This window comes from Symphalangus syndactylus, chromosome 17, assembly GCF_028878055.3.
Source record: "Symphalangus syndactylus isolate Jambi chromosome 17, NHGRI_mSymSyn1-v2.1_pri, whole genome shotgun sequence".
NCBI lineage: Eukaryota > Metazoa > Chordata > Mammalia > Primates > Hylobatidae > Symphalangus > Symphalangus syndactylus.
This window is the reverse complement of record NC_072439.2, coordinates 85,665,254-85,685,974: the sequence shown is the minus strand read 5'-3', so window position 1 is coordinate 85,685,974 and position 20,721 is coordinate 85,665,254. Positions and strand designations below refer to the sequence as shown.

Below are 20,721 nucleotides of genomic sequence, written 5' to 3'. Positions count from 1 at the left end.
TCTCCTCCCCTCCTATCTGGGAAAGGGGCCAGTAACTGAGTCCCCCAACCCTGAACAGAGTCATTCATTTCTTTTTTTTTTTTTTTTTGAGACAGAGTCTCTCGCTCTGTCACCCAGGCTAGAGTGCAGTGGTGCGATCTCGGCTCTGGAGTAGCTGGGATTACAGGCGCATGCCACCATGCCCAGCTAATTTTTTTTTTGTATTTTTTAGTAGAGACAGGGTTTTGCCATGTTTGCCAGGCTGGTCTCAAACTCCTGGCCTTGAGTAATCCACCCACCTTGGCCTCCCAAAGTGCTAGGATTACAGGTGTGAAACGCTGCGCCCACCAGCCTGGAGTCACTCATTTCTAGGAGGAGAACTATCCTGCTAGATGGACCAGGTTTCCTAACTCGTTTCTGGTAGAAGGATGTGAGGATTGTTGCATTAGGAAGATGGGTCCTAATACACTCTCCTAACACAGCTTTTTCCAAGTTTCCTGGACGTTACTTCTTCCAAGTTTTATGGGTGTTTTTCAGGTTCCCATTAGGCTGTGTAGACAGAGGTATGCCCAGGGGGTAGATCCTGACAGTGGGGTTGTGACTGTAAACGCTGGGGCAAGGCAGGCTGTTTGCGCCCTCCATGAGTGCTGAAGAGACAGCATCATGGTGATCTTGATGAGGCCCTCACAAGAGGTGTTTCATGACATGGTGGCAAGAGAAAGGTAGGAGGGTCAAGAACCAGGCGTTCAGCCAAGGAAAAGTGATTCAACAGCTAAAACACTGTAGTTCTAAATCTAAACCATGGAACCAAGTCGCAGAAAGGTAGACAGGACTATGGCAAACTTCTTTTCTTTTTGGCTTTGTAGAGAGAGGACCTTTTAAATGTTTATATCCTTTGACACAGTAATTTCAGTTCTAAGATTCTTTCCCAAGGAAATCGTCTGAGGTGGCAGTAAAGTTTCAGCACTAAGATAATAGGACATAACGTTATTATAAGTTTTACATAAACTAAATGTTGACCTTAGAGGGCTGGCTGAACAGGAATACGTGCACATGATGGAATGCAACCACTAAAATTTTATCTTGAAAATTTTTTTAAAAGATGATTGACTGTTATACATGCTTTTGTTTTGTTTTGTTTGAAACAGAGTCTCGTCCTGTCACCCAGGCTGGAGTGCAATGATGCGATCTTGGCTCACTGCAACTTCCGCCTCCCAGGTTCAAGCGATTCTCCTGCCTTAGCTTCCCGAGTACCTGGGATTACAGGCATGTGCCACCTTGCCCGGCTAATTTTTGTATTTATAGTAGAGATGGGGTTTCACCATGTTGGCCAGGTTGGTCTCGAACTCCTGACCTCAGGTGATCTGCCCGCCTCAGCCTCCCAAAGTGCTGGGATCACAGGCCTGAACCACCGTGCCCGGCCAATGCAGTGTTAAGTGAAAAAAGCAATTACAATATTGCATTTCTGATATGATCTCAACTCTGAGGAAAGACTGAAAGGAAGTGTGCCCAAAATGATAGAAGTGAGATTATGGGAGATTGATGATGTTATCTCATATTACTTATGTAAACTTTTCAAATGAAGATTTGGTTAACCTGTTCTGCTGATTGCTGTAATAATACTGATCCCCCAAACCTGCTTCTCTGCCACAGTTTCCTATCACAGTAAGAACATTGACAACTACTTACTGAGTTGAGGCAAAACCTCCTTCTTGTATGTGTTTATTTATCCCTGGAACTTCTTCCATTCCCCAGCTGCTGCCGTGGCAACAGGAGGCCTTGTCTTAGTCTCTCTCTCAGCCCTAATAAGAGGGTAGGGAGAAAAAAGACATCTTGTCCTCTGGTTTGCCCCTCAACTGCTTGCTGTAAGATCTCTGTTCTCCTAACTTTGCCTAAGAAGCATTCAGCTCTGTGCACCTGTTCCTAAGGTGACCAGGAGGCATTTTTCCATTTTACTCTCATGAAAATGGAATGGTCGGCCAGGCGCGGTGGCTCATGCCTGTAATCCCAGCACTTTGGGAGGCCAAGGCAGGCAGATCACGAGGTCAGGAGTTTGAGACCAACCTGGCTGATATGGTGAAACCCCCTCTTTACTAAAAATACAAAAATTATCTGGGCGTGGTGGCGCACGCCTGTAGTCCCAGCTACTTGAGAGGCTGAGGCAGAAGAATCACTTGAACCTGGGAGGTGGAGGTTGTAGTGAGCCGAGATCACACCACTGCACTCCAGCCTGAGCAACAGAGTGAGACTCCGTTTCAAAAAAAATGAAAATGGAATGGTCCCTTCCCTTCCTTCTCAGGCTGAAGCCGTGTAATTTGAAGGTGTCTGCCTGGTATCTCAGGAAAGTTAATCGCATTTTCTATCATTTTATACATAATCTCAGTTAATCAGTTGAAATAACAACTGAATAGAAATAGAAAAATAGGTGGCATTGCCCTGAGGCTAAACCAGCATTGTCCTCACAGACTTTGCTAACAGCTCCTCTCTCGCATGTCTTCTGACTCATCAGGGAAGTCCTCGCTGGGGATGGCCCTCTTCCGTCTGGTGGAGTTATCTGGAGGCTGCATCAAGATTGATGGAGTGAGAATCAGTGATATTGGCCTTGCCGACCTCCGAAGCAAACTCTCTATCATTCCTCAAGAGCCGGTGCTGTTCAGTGGCACTGTCAGGTGAGCATCTGCATGCCTCGTGCCTCACTTAGAGGCCAGATGGGCATGTGGGACCACACGATGCTAGCACCGCCCCCTGGACCATGAGCTCGCCATCTCTAGTCTGGTGCTTTTCCCACTGCACCATGTGCTTGCTGGTACAGAAGGGAGAGGCAGCACCGCTCACAACGCCACTTGGTTGACTGAAGGGTGCAGGGAGGCCCGCAGCACAGCGCTGAAGAGGCCAGAGAGGTCTGGGCCCAGAGCTCTGCTCTGTGACTTCCGACAAGCTATTTAACCACTCCTGTGCCTGTTTCCTCACCCATAAGATGGGGATGCTTTAAAGACCTGTTGCTGTGAAGGTTGACTAAGTTCACATAAATTATATAAGCACAGGGCCTGGCAAATGGTAAGCGTTTGGCAAATGGTGGCTGCTGTCATCAGCCTCATCGACATCATCCTCATCTGCCCCCCACTCCATTCTGTCATCTCTCCTAGGTGCGCTGAAAGTTGCAGTTTTTTTGTTTTGTTTGCTTGACACGGAGTCTCACTCTGTCACCCAGGCTGAAGTGCAGTGGCACGATCTTGGCTCACGGCAACCTCTGCCTCCTGGGTTCAAGTGATTCTCCTGCCACAGCCTCCCGAATAGCGGGGATTACAGGTGCCCTCCCCCAGGCCCAGCTAATTTTTGTATTTTTAGTAGAGATGAGGTTTCACCATGTTGGCCAGGCTGGTCTTGAATGCCTGACCTCAAGTGATCCACCCGCCTTGGCCTCCCAAGGTGCTGGGATTACAGGCGCGAGCCACTGCACCTGGCCAAAAGTTCCAGTTCCAATGGTGGCTATCAGGCATTATTACTACTCATGTTATTTCATTTTCTAGTATCTTCCCCTACCTTTGATACTCTGGAATTATGTTGCTTTTTGAAATCTACCGGGATGCCAGAAATAAAATCCTTCTTCTTGACCTATTAAAACAGACCAAGGAGAAAGCATCACATTATCTTTCCTAAGCTTACCTGATCCTACCTTTAGCCTTAAGCTTCGGCCTCCTGAAAACAGTGGATTTCCATCATTTGTGTCCCTGTCTATTAAAAAATCATTCTGACCCGGTGCGGTGGCTCACGCCTGTAATCCCAGCACTTTGGGAGGCCAGGGCGGGCGGATCACGACGTCAGGAGATCAAGACCATCCTGGCTAACACAGTGAAACCCCATCTGTACTAAAAAATACAAAAAATTAGCTGGGCGTGGTGGCGGGTACCTGTAGTCCCAGCTACTTGGGAGGCTGAGGCAGGAGAATGGCGTGAACCCGGAAGGCAGAGCTTGCAGTGAGCCGAGATTGCGCCACTGCACTTTAGCCAGGGTGACAGAGCGAGACGCCACCTCAAAAAAAAAAAAAAAACATTCTAAATAATTTTTAGCAGTTTTCAGAAAAATTGGTACCAACCTAATTTCAAATAATTATAGGCAGTGTTCAGACTTGTTTTAAAACTATCCCCTCCACCTTTGGAAATGGCATTTGAACTCAAGGAACTTTGGTAGATATCTTAGTCTGCTCAGGCAGCTGTATATAACAACATACCATAGACTGGGTGGCTTAAACAACAGAAATGTATTTCTCTCAGTTCTGGAGGCTGAGAAGGCCGGGATGGGTGTCTGCTGAGGGCCCTCTTCCTGGTTTGCAGGTGGCTGTTTTGTTCTGTCCTCACGTGGCCTTTCCTCAGTGGGTGCCTGTGGTGCGTGCCTGTGGTGTGTGTGCCCATGGAAAGGAGAGCTCTTGTGTCTCCTCTTCTTGAGGCCCCAACCTCATGATCTCATCTAAACCTAATCCCCTCCTTACGGCCCCACCTCCAAATACCATCACATTGGGGTCAGTGTTTCAACAGTTTAATTCTAGGGGCACACAAACCTGTAGTCCATACCAGTAAATCAGCAGAATTCTCACCTGTGTTTGTGTAGAGTCAACACCCTAGAGTATGTTTATTTTGGTATTTCTGTAATTGAATCTGGACAGCATGCACTGTATCTGTGGTTGATAATAAACCATTCTCTTTGGGTATTGAGGTAATATGGTCAGACAAGCAATAACAGAAGAAAATTAGAATTGGCCGGGCGTGGTGGCTCATGCCTGTAAAGCCAGTGCTTTGGGAGGGCTAGGTGGGTGGATCACCTGAGGTAAGGAGTTCAAGACCAGCCTGGCCAACATGGCGAAACCCTGTCTCTACTAAATTAGCCAGGTGTGGTGGCCCATGCCTGTGGTCCCAGCTACTCCAGAGGCTGAGGCAAGAGAATCACTTGAACCTGGGAGGCGGAGGTGGCAGTGAGCTGAGATCGTCCCACTGCACACCAGCCCAGGTGACAGAGCGAGACTCTGTCTCAAAAGAAAATTAGAATTTATTGAAGATGAAAGCCTAAAAATAGGCCGAGTGCGGTAGCTCACACCTGTAATCCCAGCACTTTGGGATGCTGAGGCGGGCGGATCACGAGGTCAGGAGCACCAGACCAGCCTGGCCAATATGCTGAAACCCCGTCTCTACTAAAAATACAAAAATTAGCCAGTCATGGTGGCACACACCTGTAGTCCCAGCTACACGGGAGGCTGAGGCAGGAGAATCGCTGGAACCTGGGAGGCAGAGGTTACAGTGAGCCAAGATCATGCCACTGCACTCCAGGCTGGACGACAGAGCGAGACTCCATCTCAAAAAAAGAAGCCATTGCTTGGCCAGGCGTGGTGGCTCATGCCTGTGATCCCAGCACTTTGGGAGGCCGAGGAGGGAGGATCACCTGAGGTCAGGAGTTTGAGACCAGCCTGACCAACATGGAGAAACCCCTCTCTACTAAAAATACAAAATTAGCCAGGCATGGTGTTGCATGCCTGTAATCCCAGCTACTTGGGAGGCTGAGACAGGAGAATCACTTGAACCCAGGAGGCGGAGGTTGTGGTAAGCCAAGATCGTGCCATTGCCCTCTAGCCTGGGTAACAAGAGTGAAACTCCATCTCTAAATAAATAAATAAGGAAAATGTTGCCAAATTGGCTCTTCCCATAAATCTCCCTATTTTTAGATGCCACAGGAACACCTTGAAAAAAAAATTGGCCTTACAATATTTGGCTTTGGCCAGAAGAACTATTTTTTTTTAATCATCATTTGGAAGAGAATTAAGAAATAAAGCATGTTAAACTTGAGATTTCTTTTGAAACTGCTGCCACCAAGAAGCCTCAGTTTTAATTTAATAATTTTACAGCATTTCATTGGAGTTTGTGAATTGGAGGCTTCTAGAGTTAGTGGTTAACAGTTGACCATGAGGCCAGGCGTGGTGGCTCATGCCTATAATCCCAGTACTTTGGGAGGCTGAGGCGGGAGGATCACTTGAGCTCAGGAGTTCAAGACCACCCTGGGCAACATAGTGAGACCTCGTCTCTGCTTTTTTAAATTATGTAAAATGTTAAAAGAAAAAGAATTGACCATGGGCGCGTGCAGCTGGTGTGGGTAGAACATCATGGACCTGTAGCTTTAGTGGAATTGGAACCATTTGTCTCCAGGGAAAGAAATGTTGGCTGTTTTGTGGCTAGCTCAGTAGTTGGTGCACTGCTGTTCTGGGTTTGTAGCTACCGAGCTTAGAGTGCAGCTCAGGAAGTCAGCTGTGCAAAGTGAGAAAATCATTTCAGTTAAATTTTCTGCCAGCTCTAATTTTGGCTTTTTAGTCTGTAGTAGACACTGAGGAAAAATTAAATGCCAGACTTGTCCTTTATCCCCTAAGGTTTCCTTTCATCCTCTGAGGTTTCTTACGGATCCCAGAGAATGTTCAGCTCTTGGTATTCTTTTGTTTTTAAGACAGAGTCTCCCTCTGTCGTCCAGGCTGGAGTTTCAGCTCACTGCAACCTCTGCCTCCTGGGTTCAAGTGATTTGCGTGCCTCAGCCTCATGAGTCGCTGGGACCACAGGTGTGGGCCACCATGCCCAGCTAATTTTTGTATTTTTAGTAGAGACGGGGTTTCACCATGTTGGCCAGGCTGGTCTCGAACTCCTGACCTCAGGTGATCCGCCCGCCTCGGCCTCCCAAAATGCTGGGATTACAGGCGTGAGCTACCGTGCCTAGCCGGTATTCTTTTGCTTTTCTTAGAAGATAGAAAGCCTATGATGAGTTTCCCAAGGCAAAGGCAGGATAGATGAGCTGTTTCCTCAGCTGCCTCCTAGAGACTCTGAATCTGGAAACCGTGCCTCCACCACCATTAGCCAGTATTGAGGGTGGGTACCTCTTCTTGAGATACCTGCAAACAATTAAAACTTGAAAGGAACTCTTAGAGGAAAAGCAAGGTGTAAAACCAAAATCATACCACCAAAACTCAGAAAGTCACAAGATATAAATTTCTGAGTTGTTCTGCATACAAGTATAATCTAAATCATAGGCCAGATAATTTGGGACCACACCCCTTCCTAAATTAGCCAGAATGTCGATGCATTCTAGTACCTACATCTCCACCCTCCCTTATCTGCCTGTGTGGGCTTGAGCTCTCCAGCCTGTGTTTCTGCAGCTCTCTATTGTTTTGCCCTCATGATTGGCTCCAAGAAGAGAGGCCCCTTTTCATCCAAGCCTTAAAACACTTTTGCTGGCCTCTGTCTCATGGCCCTAGCTTTCCCCACCTTCTCCCAGAGCTCCCTGTGCTTCCTGGACCCAGGAAGCCCAGCCCTGGCCTCTGTCCTATCCCCCACAGCTGGAGTGTTTTTCATTCTGAGGACTGTCTGGAGCCTGCCTAAGCTGACGGTGAGCTGTCCCCAGCTGTCACTCTGGTCTGTCTCTTGAGTCTTGGTCCCCTATGAGTGACGGGTACCTTGTCTACCCAGAGCACTTCTGCCTGGTGCCCATTCATTAGCAAGAAACAGTGTTCTAATTTCTTCTTCTTCAGGTGCCCTCTCCTTTTGATCTGCTCATTAAATCTTTTTTTTTTTTTTGAGGCAGAGTCTCGCTTTGTCACCCAGGTTGGAGTGCAGTGACATGATCTCTGTTCACTGCAGCCTCCACCTCCCAGGTTCAAGCAGTTCTCCTGCCTCAGCTTCCCCAATAGCTGGGATTACAGGCATCCACCACCATGCCCGGCTAATTTCTGTATTTTTAAAGAGATGGGGTTTCACATAGTTGGCCAGGCTGGTCGCGAACTCCTGACCTCAGGTGATCTACCCACCTCGGCCTCTCAAATTGCTGGGATTACAGCTATGAGCCACCGTGCCCCACCTGTCATAACCATCTTAATTGTATTTAACAAATGTTCAAAACTTCATGAGACAGACACCATTGTTATGCACATTTTATTTTACCAAATAGTGAGGTTTCACTATGTTGCCCAGGCTAGTCTTAAACTCCTGAGCTCAAGAGATTCTCCCACCTCTGCCTCCCAAAGTGCTGGAATTATAGGCGTGAGACACCGCCCTTGGCCATTATGCCTGTTTTATATAGATGATGAAACTGAAATCCAGAGAGTGAGAGTAATTTGCCCAAAGACACACAGCTAAAAGTGGCAGAGCTAGGATTTGAACCCAGGCTGGCCGGCTGGCTCTACTCACTACACTCACTGCGTTGCCTCCTGAAGCGTGTGTCACGACCCCACTGTTAACCACGACCTTGATATTCCATCTCTCCAAAAAACAGTTAGACGTGCCTCTTTGTGGATCTTGACCTTTAGTTACATTTCTTTTCCCAGCATCTTCAAAGTCTCATCTGTCTTCCTCGTCTCAAAAACGAAAAAAGAAAGTCACACAATCTATGCCGTTCTCTCTAGTCTTTTTCATTTGCTCTACTTATTCCTCTTAACTTTTTTCACCTAATCTGACTCTTAACAACTAAAAGCCAAAATCAGTCCGTATTTCTGCATACCTCAAAATAAGGTTTCCTTTAGCTTCCTGATAGAAGAAGGTATGTGAGTCCCCAAATCTCCTGCTCTGAAGACTGAGGCTGCTATGAAGCACCCAGCACAGATGACAGGGCAGCATGGTTTACCGCAGTGTTTTTTACTATACCGAGGGTGAATTGCTGTGTTGTCTCACACTTTGGGAGATATTCTTGGCTTCATTTAGCAGTGGTCAATGTTGACTATTGCTAAAAATAAAATATGAAGAACCAAAGATGAAAATATACTTTTGGCAAGATCAGGACTCCAGGGGTTCTGATTGTTAAAAATAACTGCCCTCATGTTCAGACACTTTTCTATCCAATCACTTAACCGAATCCTTTTGATTAAGTGGATGCATAACTTTGCTTTCATTTCTGTCTGTGGGTCAGACCCAGGAACGTCTGGCTTCTCTAATGAGGGGAGATATTTTTCCATTCCTGACTGAGCTCCCTGTTGAGGTTGGTCTGGTCTGCCTTACTGTGTACCACCTACGAGTGTATGCAAATATTCCTTTTCTATCTGGAACCCATTGTTTAGTGGTCTGAGGCTCCTTCAGCTGGTGTGATGGACCTGGGTGAATTGAATGTTAAGCCTGGGCTGGGCACAGTGGCTCACGCCTGTAATCCCAACACTTTGGGAAGCCAAGCCAGATGGATCACCTGAGACCTGGAGTTCAAGACCAGCCTGGCCAACATGGCAAAACCCTGTCTCTACCAAAAAATACAAAAGTTAGCCAGGTGTGGTAGAGCACACCCCTAGTCCCAGCTACTTGGGAGGCTGAGGCATGAGAATTGCTTGAACCTGGGGGGCAGGGCAGGGGTTGCAGTGACCTGAGATCATGCCACTGCACTCCAGCCTGGGTGACAGAGCAAGATTCTGTCTCAAAAAAAAAAAAAAAAAAAAAATGTTAAGCCTGTTGTTGTATTTACCCATAGAAAATCTGATAGGGCTGGCTACTCAGTGGGCAGGAGACTGCGCTTTTGTGTACAGCAGTTCTCGCTTCTCCATGGTTTCACTTTCTGCAGTTTCAGTTACCCATCATCAACCAGGGTCCAAAAATATTACATACTATATTTTGCAAGAGACAGACCACAGTCAAATAATGTTCATTACAGCATATTGTTATAATTGTTTGATTTCATTATTGTTAATCTCTTACTGTGCCTAATTTATAAATTAAACTTTATCATAGGTATGTATATATAGGGAAAAAAAACATAGCATTTATAGGGTTCAGTACTATTTGTGGTTCGAGGCATCCACCGGGGCTCCCTGGAGTATATCCTTGTGGATGAAGAGGGGCTCCATGCCTGCTCTTTGATCCAGAGGCATCTGATGGACTTACTTGCTGTATTTGTTTCCTGGGGCTGTCATAAACAGTTTAAGCCACAAACTGGATGGCTTCAAACAACAGAAATGTACTATCTCACGGTTCTGGGAGCTGTAAGTCTAAAATCAAAGTGTCAGTTGGGCCATGCTGCCACTGAAACCTATAGGGAAGGACCCTTCCTTGCCTCTTCCAGCTTCTGGTTGTTGTGGCCATCTTTGGCATTCCTTGGCTTGTGGCTGCATCTCTCTAGCCTCTGCCTCCATTGTCACATGATGCCCTCCCAGTGTTTCTCTGCCTTCACATGGCCATCTCTCATAAGGACCAGTCATATGGGATTAAGGGCCCACCCTTCACTATTACTCTGGTATGACCTCATCTTAACTAATTACATCTGCAAATTACCCTATTTCCAAATAAGGTCACATTCTTAGGTACTTACGTGTCTTTTGGGGAGACACAGGTCAACCCATTAAACTGTACAGTATTAAAAAAGACTTCCTGGGTCAAGGGTAGTGAGAAACGAGCATGTTCCAAGCGGGAAAAATGCCGTGCAAAGGGCAAGAGGCACTGGAGAGCGGGGCGGGTCAGAATCTCCCAGGAGACTGAGAGATGCCCAAATAGCAGGAATGAGGTGGTGCTGGCCTGCTGCCCTCTTACTAGAGTTCTGTGATAATGACGTGATTGTATTTGCATGCCTGTAATTAGTAACCCCAGATATGGAGACAGGTGTGTGGCATAGAGCAAAAGTCCGTGTTTCTCCCAGAGATTTTCCTGTTTCCCACATGCCAGGTGTAATTTCATGAGCAAAGCAAATATACCTTTCAGATTACTAGACCTGCAAATGTTATGTGTAGATCAAAACAAGCCATCCAAAATTACTGTAACGTCCCAGTTTTCCACCAAATACCTGTTCCACCACCAATTCTCCACCCTCATCCTCAGTGGCAAAGATAATTTTCTCCTGTGCTAAACATTTCTAGTCCTGGCCGGGCACAGTGGCTCATGCCTGTAATCCCAGCATTTTGGGAGGCCAAGGTAGGCTCATCACTTGAGCTTGAGCACTGGAATTTGAGACCAGCCTGGGCAACATGGCAAAACCCCATCTCTACAAAAAACACAAAAATTACGTGGCATGCACCTGTAAAAATTAATTTCTAGTCTCGTTCTTTTGGTATCACCTCTGATTTCCTTGAGGTAGATACTGTTGGCACAGTACGCAGAAACGGCCCCCAAACTGGTCTTCTGTGCCAGGAAAATTCCTTTTTCTTGACTTGTCCTTTATTCTTTCTCTCCTTCTTCCTCTTCCCTTCTACTGGATCAGTTTCTTTCCCTGGTCAGGCCAGCTGTCCTGGAGCCCCATACTCAATGACAGGGTTGTGAACCAGGTAGACCAAGAGAAAGAGGGTGCATTTCTAAGTTTGTATGTATGGAGAGATTGTATTGTATTGTATTGTATTGTATTGTATTGTATTGTATTGTATTGTATTGTATTGTATTGTATTGTATATTTTAATTGAGATGGAGTCTCACTCTGTCGCCCAGGCTAGAGTGCAGTGGTGTGATCTCAGCTCACTGCAACCACTGCCTCCCAGGTTCAAGCAATTCTCCTGCCTCAGCCTCCTAAGTAGCTGGGATTACAGGTGCCCACCACCACACCTGGCTAATTTTTGTGTTTTTAGTAGAGACGGGGATTCACCATGTTGGCCAGGCTGGTCTTAAACTCCTGACCTCAAGTAATCCACCTGCTTCAGCCTCCCAAAGTGCTGGGATTACAGGCATGAGCCATCGCACCCAGCCGAAAGATGTATTTTAACAAATACACGCACAGGAAAAAATCTAGAAGGATATTTGCCAATATTTGCATTTATAAATTGTTCTATAACTAGTATTATTTACATAGTAAAAATAATAAAAGAATAAATCAAGTTTTATGGAGATGAGGAGGTGGCCCAGTGTGCTGTCAGAACTCCCATCTGGCTGGTTGGGGAATGAGCCATCTGTGACCATAAGGGTTTGGAGTCTTCTCTCCCTGTGCGTGTGTGTTAAACATCTTCCACAGACAGCCTTTGCCAATGGGTCGCTTCAGGGCAGGACCACTGAGAAATTCCTGTGTTTCTCCCTAGATCAAATTTGGACCCCTTCAACCAGTACACTGAAGACCAGATTTGGGATGCCCTGGAGAGGACACACATGAAAGAATGTGTAAGTGAAGAGCTTAGGGGAAGCCGTGCTGGGATGGTGAGGGTGGAAGCACGGCAGTGCCATTGCCACGCCCTGTCTGCTCTGGCTGCGCCTCCAGGGTGCCTGTGCCTCCGGGATTCCTGTGCCTCCAGGATGCCTGTGGACGAAGGCTTCGAGGCAGAGCTCTCCACGTCTTTCAGATACCTGGGAAAAGCTGATCTCTCTCAACCCCACCTCCCACACTGCCCACGGTCATATTGGCCTTGCACTATCCATTGATTGAAGATAGTAATGACACCTACTTAGAATTAAGTGACGCTTTTAATTTGTTTTATTAGTCATAACAGTGTAACATACTTTGAAGCATCCACATATATGCAAAAGATATATAACATGGCTGGGCGCAGTGGCTCACGCCTGTAATCCCAGCACTTTGGGAGGCCGACGTGGGTGGATCACCTGAGGTCAGGAATTCGAGACCAGCCTGACCAATATGATGAAACTCCGTTTCTACTAAAAATATAAAAATTAGCCGGGTGTGGTGGCAGGCACCTGTAATCCCAGCTACTCGGGAGGCTGAGACAGGAGAATCGCTTGAACCCAGGAGGCAGAGATTGCAGTGAGCTGAGATCGCACCACTGCACACCAGCTTGGGCAACAAGAGTGAAACTCTGTCTCAAAAAAAAGATAATGTATTGAGTCTGCAGAAAGCACACAGTGTGCATATGGACCATGGACCACAGACGTTTTGGGATAACTCAGTAGGCCCTCACGAGCAGCTGCAGTCTACAGATTGATACCACTGGCCTAGGGTGAGGTCTCTGTTATGCCTGGGTTGAGACAGGATCCAGGATCCCCTGCCCTAATTCAACTATTAGTAGATGAGCTCTGTTTTTTCCTCTGCTCTATCGGGATTCTTCTCATTTGAAGAATAAGTTCTGCAGCTTACAAAAAATGTTTCACAGGACGGGCCTACGGCTTTGGACTTCAGAAGGAGAGTACTTTTCCTCACTCTATTTCCTATTGCAAGACCATATTTTCAGAACCAAAACTTAAGGCCTACTATGTGACTGGATTTTGGGGACATGAAAGCATTGGAATTTCTGGGATGTTTTAATGGTATAAAGCTAACAGAATAGTCTATTGGAATCATGGACTGCCTTGGAAGTGGGTCCTAGCATGCATGATCAGTACACCTGCACCTTTGTTCCAGATGAGACAGGTGCTTGGCTAATAGTTCTTTCATCGGTTTCGGAATCATTTCTCTTTGTCCTTGGATTTTCAGGAAATTCAGCTTCGTTTCTTACCCCTCTGATCTCTAGTTTCCTTTTCCCTAGATTGCTCAGCTACCTCTGAAACTTGAATCTGAAGTGATGGAGAATGGGGATAACTTCTCAGTGGGGGAACGGCAGCTCTTGTGCATAGCAAGAGCCCTGCTTCGCCACTGTAAGGTAAGGCAGTTCGGGGTTGGCAGCAGCAGAGAATGGGAATGTTTTAGTGCAGCCTTTCCCTGACACACTGGGGTCCAAAGGTATTCCTGGCTCTGATCCCTGTTGGCACTTTCTAAGAGCATGACCAGAGATAACTCTAACCCTCACACAATTTGGGTATATTGGTTCTGGGGAGGGAGAACGGGGTTGCTTTGTTTTTACCTTCATCCAAGACCGACTTTGGTTTCTGGCCATTGAGTAGTTGTATGACTACAAACCATAGACATAGAAGATTTTTTTTTTTTTTTTTTTTTTTTGAGACGGAGCCTTGCTCTGTCTCTAGGCTGGAGTGCAGTGGCCGAATCTCAGCTCACTGCAACCTCCACCTCACGGGTTCAAGCGATTCTCCTGCCTCAGCCTCCCGAGTAGCTGGGATTACAGGCGTGCACCACCATGCCCAGCTAATTTTTGTATTTTTAGTAGAGACGGGGTTTTACCATGTTGGCCAGGATAGTCTCGATCTCTTGACCTCGTGATCCGCCCGCCTTGGCCTCCCAAAGTGCTGGGATTACAGGCGTGAGCCACTGTGCCTGGCCGACATAGATTTTAAAACTGCAAGAGCCTTTAAGGTCATCCAATCCAGCCCCTTCATTTTACAAACAGGAAAAGGAATGTCCAGAAAGATTAATGTTACCAGCCATATTGGATTCAAGAGAAAAAAAGAATTGAATTGTAGATGCTCACTGTCACAGAGCATGTAGGGGCAAGTATTTGATTAGATCCGTGGTTTGGTTTGGTTTGGTTTGGTTTGGTTTTTGAGACAGAGTCTCACTCTGTCACCCAGGCTGGAATGCAGTGGTGTGATCTCGGCTCACTGCAACCTCCGCCTCCTGGATTCGAGCGATTCTCCTGCCTCAGCCTCCCGAGTAGCTGGGACTACAGGTGCGCGGCACCACGCCTGGCTAATTTTTGTATTTTTAGTAGAGACAGGGTTTCACCATATTGGCCAGGATGGTCTCGATCTCTTGACCTCGTGATCCACCCGCCTCAGCCTCTCAAAGTGCTGGGATTACAGGCGTGAGCCACTGCGCCCGGCCTAGATCAGTATTTTACAAATATGCTGTTATGGAAATCAAGGCAAACATGGTTTTGAAATTGTATCACTTCTAAGCAAAAGGATATTTTTACATATATGTGTGCTTTCTTAGAAAAAAAAAACAATAGGTCGGGCGCGGTGGCTCAAGCCTGTAATCCCAGCACTTTGGGAGGCCGAGGCAGGCAGATCACAAGGTCAGGAGATCGAGACCATCCTGGCTAACATGGTGAAACTCCGTCTCTACTAAAAATACAAAAAATTAGCCGGGCGTGGTGGCAGGCGCCTGTAGTCCCAGCTACTCAAGAGGCTGAGGCAGGAGAATGGCATGAACCCAGGAGGAGGAGCTTGCAGTGAGCCGAGATCACACCACTGCACTCCAGCCTGGGCAACAGAGCAAGACCCCATCTCAAAAAAAAAAAGAAAAAAAACAATATGTGGTGTAAAACTTAAATAATGAAATACATTTTAGTAAAATCTGGATTAACCAGAGTGCTAAAGGAATTTAATCGAGTTTCTTTCTCCTCTGCTTCTCTGGCAGATTCTGATTTTAGATGAAGCCACAGCTGCCATGGACACAGAGACAGACTTATTGATTCAAGAGACCATCCGAGAAGCATTTGCAGACTGTACCATGCTGACCATTGCCCATCGCCTGCACACGGTTCTAGGCTCCGATAGGATTATGGTGCTGGCCCAGGGACAGGTACCGAGTCCTTCAGGGACTTTGGCTTGGCATGTCTGGAAGGAAACTGGCCCCTGGCAGGGATGGACTGATTGCCATCTTTGTAGGTTCTGGACATTCAGATAAGCACTTGCAGCAATGCTATTTAGTTGCCATTGGGAGGGATACAGCCTCCTAATCACAAGATTACTCAGGCACACTCTGATGGGGTTCTCATTTTACTTTACTGATTTGTCCTTTTGTTGCTTGTAAGTAGCGACACTGACTTAAGTCAGAGAGTAGATATACTTAGTGATTCATTCACATACACAACGATCACTCCCGGCATACTTAGGCCAGAGAGTATAGATACTTAGTGATTCATTCACATACACAATTATCATCCCTGGTACATGTACTTAGTGATTCATTCACATACACAACGATCACTCCCGGCATACTTAGGCCAGAGAGTATAGATACTTAGTGATTCATTCACATACACAATTATCACCGCCCCCCCCCCCCCCCCCCCCCCCGGAGGCCTATTGAAACCAGCCAGCACATGTTTGCTTTTTTTGCAATCATGAAGCGGCACCAAACTTCTTACCCTGTTGTTTCAGGCGTTCCCATAGCCTGGCCCTAGCCTTGCCTTCTTCATTTCCACTCTTCCCTTGCAGGTGCCGTTGGCTATAGACATCTTGCATTCTCCAAGCTTTTTATCTGTCTTTACTCAGACAGTTCCATCTACCTAAAAGGCCCTTTGCCCTTCTCTCTCCGATATCCACCTGCTCACAACCTGCCTGTCCCTGAAGAATGACATGGCCCAGATGCCAAAGCCTCCATGAAACCCCCTGGCTGCCTCAGCCGCCCTAGACTGTATCTGTACCTCACTTGTAGCTGTTCTGCCTGAGCTGATAGGAATTGTGCAATGCCCTGTCTCCCTAGAGAACTCCCTGAACGCTCTCTGAGGGCAGAGTCACTGCTCATTCATCTTTAGGGCCCCAGCATTGCTTAGTACTACAGTTCTTTGCACAGGTGATGTTAAGTACATTTATGTTAGACAAATACCTCCTTTGCATGCCCCTAGGATACAAGTAAATTAATAATTTGGAAGAAATAGCAAGCCATTTATAATGGGTAACATGTCTTCTATTGTAGAAGCTACCACAGTAACAGCTACTATAATAGCTACTTCTATTGAATGTTTACTATGTGTCAGGCACTGTGCTTAGTGCTTTACATATAATCGCTCAACATACAATCGGTCATCACAACAACCTAGAGAGAGACGTAGCCTGAATTCTGCTTTACAGATGAGGAGACAAAGTCTCAGGCAAAGTCCATAGGAAGTGGAGTAGGCCGGGCGCGGTGGCTCATGCTTGTAATCCCAGCAGTTTGGGAGGCCGAGGCGGGCAGATTGCCTGAGCTCAGGCGTTCGAGAGCAGCCTGGGCAACATGGCGAAACCCTGTCTCTACCAAAAATACAAAAAATTAGCCAGGCGTGGTGGCACACACCTGTAATCCCAGCTACTAAGGAATTTGAGGTGGAAGGATCATTTAGCCCTGGGAGGCAGCGGAGGTTGCCATGAGCCGAGATAATGCCACTGCACTCCAGCCTGGGTGACAGAGTGACACCTCATCTCAAAAAAAAAAAAAAAAAAGCAATAAAAATTGGTGGGATTTAAAAAAAAAAAGGAAGTGGAGGAGATGGGACAGGACTCAGGCCAGCAACCCCACTGCCAGCACACTGTCTAAATTGTGGAGAAATATTGAGAAAAGTGTTAAATAGGGCAGGTTCAGCCTGGGCTTCAAAGCTGAATTGAGAGAACTTGGGGGCTAAGGATTTTTCTCCTCATCTTGAAATTATTTTCACGCTAGTGTTTCTTGTGACTATCTTTGTTTGCCTTAAACTAAGCGTTTACTGAGATTCTGTCATACATAAGATACGTTGAGCTACTACTTTGTAAGTAGGTGTTAAAATAGAGCCTAGTAAGGTATAATAGATGGGACCAAGAACATCTTCTGGGAAATTCTTTTTTTCTTTTTTTGAGCCAGAGTCTCGCTCTGTCACCCAGGCTAGAGTACAGTAGTACAATCTTGGCTCACTGCAACCTTGCCCTCTGGGGTTCAAGCGATTCTCCTGCCTCAGTCTCCTGAGCAGCTGGGAGTACAGGCATGTGCCACCACACCTGGCTAATTTTTGTATTTTTAGTAGAGACAGGGTTTCACCACGTTGGCCAGGCTGGTCTTGAACTTCTGACCTCAGATGATCCGCCCACCTCAGCCTCCCAAAGTGCTGGGATTACAGGCACAAGCTTCTGTGCCCAGCTGGAAATTCTTTCTTAAGGACACAAATTGAGACCCCTTTCTTTCGATGGGTGGCTTGATGTTTTGGATTGGGGAGCCCATTCACTCTTTATGAGGGACTCTATCCTTCTCTTCCCTTAATTTTTTTCTTGCTAATTAAAATTTCCTTGTAATTTTAGGAAAGAGCCTCTGCCACAGGAGGTGGGTTCTGCCAGCATATCATTCAGGGTTCTGCTGCCACATGATTTTCCGTGGCTACATAGAAGTCCATCATAGGAATGGCCACTTGACTGAGTCACTCCCTGACTTCCTTTTTTTTCTCTGACAACTAGACATTCTGAGCTCTTCCATTTCCCTCTATAAGGTTAGATCAGCTTGCATAACAAAATGGCATTTGTCTGGTGTGCCCTTGACTTGAGCTGCAACTTCTCTCCCCTGCAGTTTATTTATTTTATTTTGTTTATTTATTTATTTATTTATTTATTTATTTATTTATTTATTTATTTATTTTTTTGAGACTGAGTTTCGCTCTTGTTGCCCAGGCTGGAGTGCAATGGCACGATCTCTGCTCACCGCAACCTCTGCCTCCCAGGTTCAAGCAATTCTTCTGCCTCAGACTCCCCAGTAGCTGGGATTACAGGCATGCACCACCACACCCAGCTAATTTTTGTATTTTTACTAGAGACAGGGTTTCACCATGTTGGTCAGGCTGGTCTCGAACTCCTGACCTCAGGTGATCCGCCTGCCTCGGCCTCCCAAAGTGCTGGGATTACAGGCATGAGCCACCGCACCCAGCCTGTTGTTATTTATTTATTTATTTATTTATTTTTTTTTTTTTTTTGAGGCAGAATCTCGTTCTGTCGCCCAGCCTGGCATGCAGTGGTGCAATCTTGGCTCACTGCAACCTCCACCTCCTGGGTTCGAGCGATTCTTCTGCCTCAGCCTCCCAAGTCACTGGGATAGTAGGCACTCGCCAACCATGCCCAGCTAATTTTTGTATATTTAGTAGAGACAGGGTTTCACCATGTTGGCCAGGCTAGTCTTGAACTCCTGACCTCAGGCAGTCTGCCCGCCTCAGCCTCCCAAAGTGTTGAGATTACAGGCGTGAGCCACCATCCTCCTGCAGTTTGTAGACCTGGTTGGTTGGTTCCTTCACTCCCAAGGCTGAAGGGATTTGGATTTATGTGAAGGAGGTCTGGAAGTCGTTTTTTTGTTTTGTTTTTTTTTTTTTTGCTATGAGAATACTTCATTAGGCAAAACTGCATACTACAAAAATGCTGGAAGTCATGTTCTCTGTCCTTTCCCTTACTTCCTGGATAGTTGAAAATAAAAAAATAAGGGGGGAGGTGCATGCAGGGCTAGTTGAATTGTCCCCAGATTCTACCCTCAGGGGGCACTCGCACTTACTGAGCAGTGGATCCTCTGAATCACCCTGCATGACCCAGAGCTGCGTCCTGACGGCGTCTCCTTCTTTTGCAGGTGGTGGAGTTTGACACCCCATCGGTCCTTCTGTCCAACGACAGTTCCCGATTCTATGCCATGTTTGCTGCTGCAGAGAACAAGGTCGCTGTCAAGGGCTGACTCCTCCCTGTTGAGGAAGTCTCTTTTCTTTAGAGCATTGCCATTCCCTGCCTGGGGCGGGCCCCTCATCGCGTCCTCCTACCGAAACCTCGCCTTTCTCGATTTTATCTTTCGCACAGCAGTTCTGGATTGGCTTGTGTGTTTCACTTTTAGGGAGAGTCATATTTTGATTATTGTATTTATTCCATATTCATGTAAACAAAATTTAGTTTTTGTTCTTAATTGCACTCTAAAAGGTTCAGGGAACCGTTATTATAATTGTATCAGAGGCCTATAATGAAGCTTTATACGTGTAGCTATATCTATATATAATTCTGTACATAGCCTATATTTACAGTGAAAATGTAAGCTGTTTATTTTATATTAAAATAAGCACTGTGCTCATAACAGTGCATATTCCTTTCTATCATTTTTGTACAGTTTGCTGTACTGAGATCTGGTTTTGCTATTAGACTGTAGGAAGGGTAGCATTTCATTCTTCTCTAGCTGGTGGTTTCACGGTGCCAGGTTTTCTGGGTGTCCGAAGGAAGACGTGTGGCAATAGTGGGCCCTCCGACAGCCCCCTCTGCTGCCTCCCCACGGCCACTCCAGGGGTGGGTGGAGACGGGTGGGCGGCTGGAGACCATGCAGAGCGCCGTGAGTTCTCAGGGCTCCTGCCTTCTGTCCTGGTGTCACTTACTGTTTCTGTCAGGAGAGCAGCGGGGCGAAGCCCAGGCCCCTTTTCACTCCCTCCATCAGGAATGGGAATCACAGAGACATTCCTCCGAGCCGGGGAGTTTCTTTCCTGCCTTCTTCTTTTTGCTGTTGTTTCTAAACAAGAATCAGTCTATCCACAGAGAGTCCCACTGCCTCAGGTTCCTATGGCTGGCCACTGCACAGAGCTCTCCAGCTCCAAGACCTGTTGGTTCCAAGCCCTGGAGCCAACTGCTGCTTTTTGAGGTGGCACTTTTTCATTTGCCTATTCCCACACCTCCACAGTTCAGTGGCAGGGCTCAGGATTTCGTGGGTCTGTTTTCCTTTCTCACCGCAGTTGTCGCACAGTCTCTCTCTCTCTCTCTCTCTCCCCCCAAAGTCTGCAACTTTAAGCAGCTCTTGCTAATCAGTGTCTCACACTGGCGTAGAAGTTTTTGTACTGTAAAGAGACCTACCTCAGGTTGCTGGTTGCTGTGTGGTTTGGTGTGTTCCCGCAAACCCCCTTTGTGCTGTGGGGCTGGTAGCTCAGGTGGGCGTGGTCACTGCTGTCATCAGTTGAATGGTCAGCGTTGCATGTCGTGACCAACTAGACATTCTGTCGCCTTAGCATGTTTGCTGAACACCTTGTGGAAGCAAAAATCTGAAAATGTGAATAAAATTATTTTGGATTTTGTAAAACTCTTCGTGTATCAAACAATTCTCTGGGAAGGGAGTGAGATATTCTTGAATGGCTTTGGGACCTGCATTTCCAGCAGTGGAGTTGCATCTGGGAAGGGCTGGTAGCAAAGCTGGTTGGTTGCAAGGGCCATGGGGCCCTGAATGCCTGGAATCATCTCTGTGGGTCTTAGTCCCGCTGCCTGTGTTCCTGGGCATGGTCCCCAAATAAAGCTCCCTGGCTGCCCATAAGAGGGTGGGGAGTGGAAA

General features: G+C 46.7%; 1 protein-coding gene across 5 annotated transcripts in view; it reads left to right on the top strand.

Annotated features, from left to right (window-relative positions):
* ABCC5 (ATP binding cassette subfamily C member 5) overlaps nt 1–20,475 on the top strand; it is a 96,556-nt gene extending 76,081 nt beyond the window's left edge. For all 5 annotated transcript variants that reach the window (XM_063621714.1, XM_063621715.1, XM_063621716.1 and 2 more), the window contains 5 exons: nt 2,489–2,648; nt 11,969–12,047; nt 13,364–13,477; nt 15,091–15,255; nt 19,003–20,475. In XM_063621714.1, coding sequence (XP_063477784.1) covers nt 2,489–2,648; nt 11,969–12,047; nt 13,364–13,477; nt 15,091–15,255; nt 19,003–19,104 — 620 coding nt within the window. In that variant the 3' untranslated portion in view covers nt 19,105–20,475. The remainder of the gene's footprint in view (nt 1–2,488; nt 2,649–11,968; nt 12,048–13,363; nt 13,478–15,090; nt 15,256–19,002) is intronic.
* The last annotated feature ends 246 nt before the right edge of the window (nt 20,476–20,721 follow it).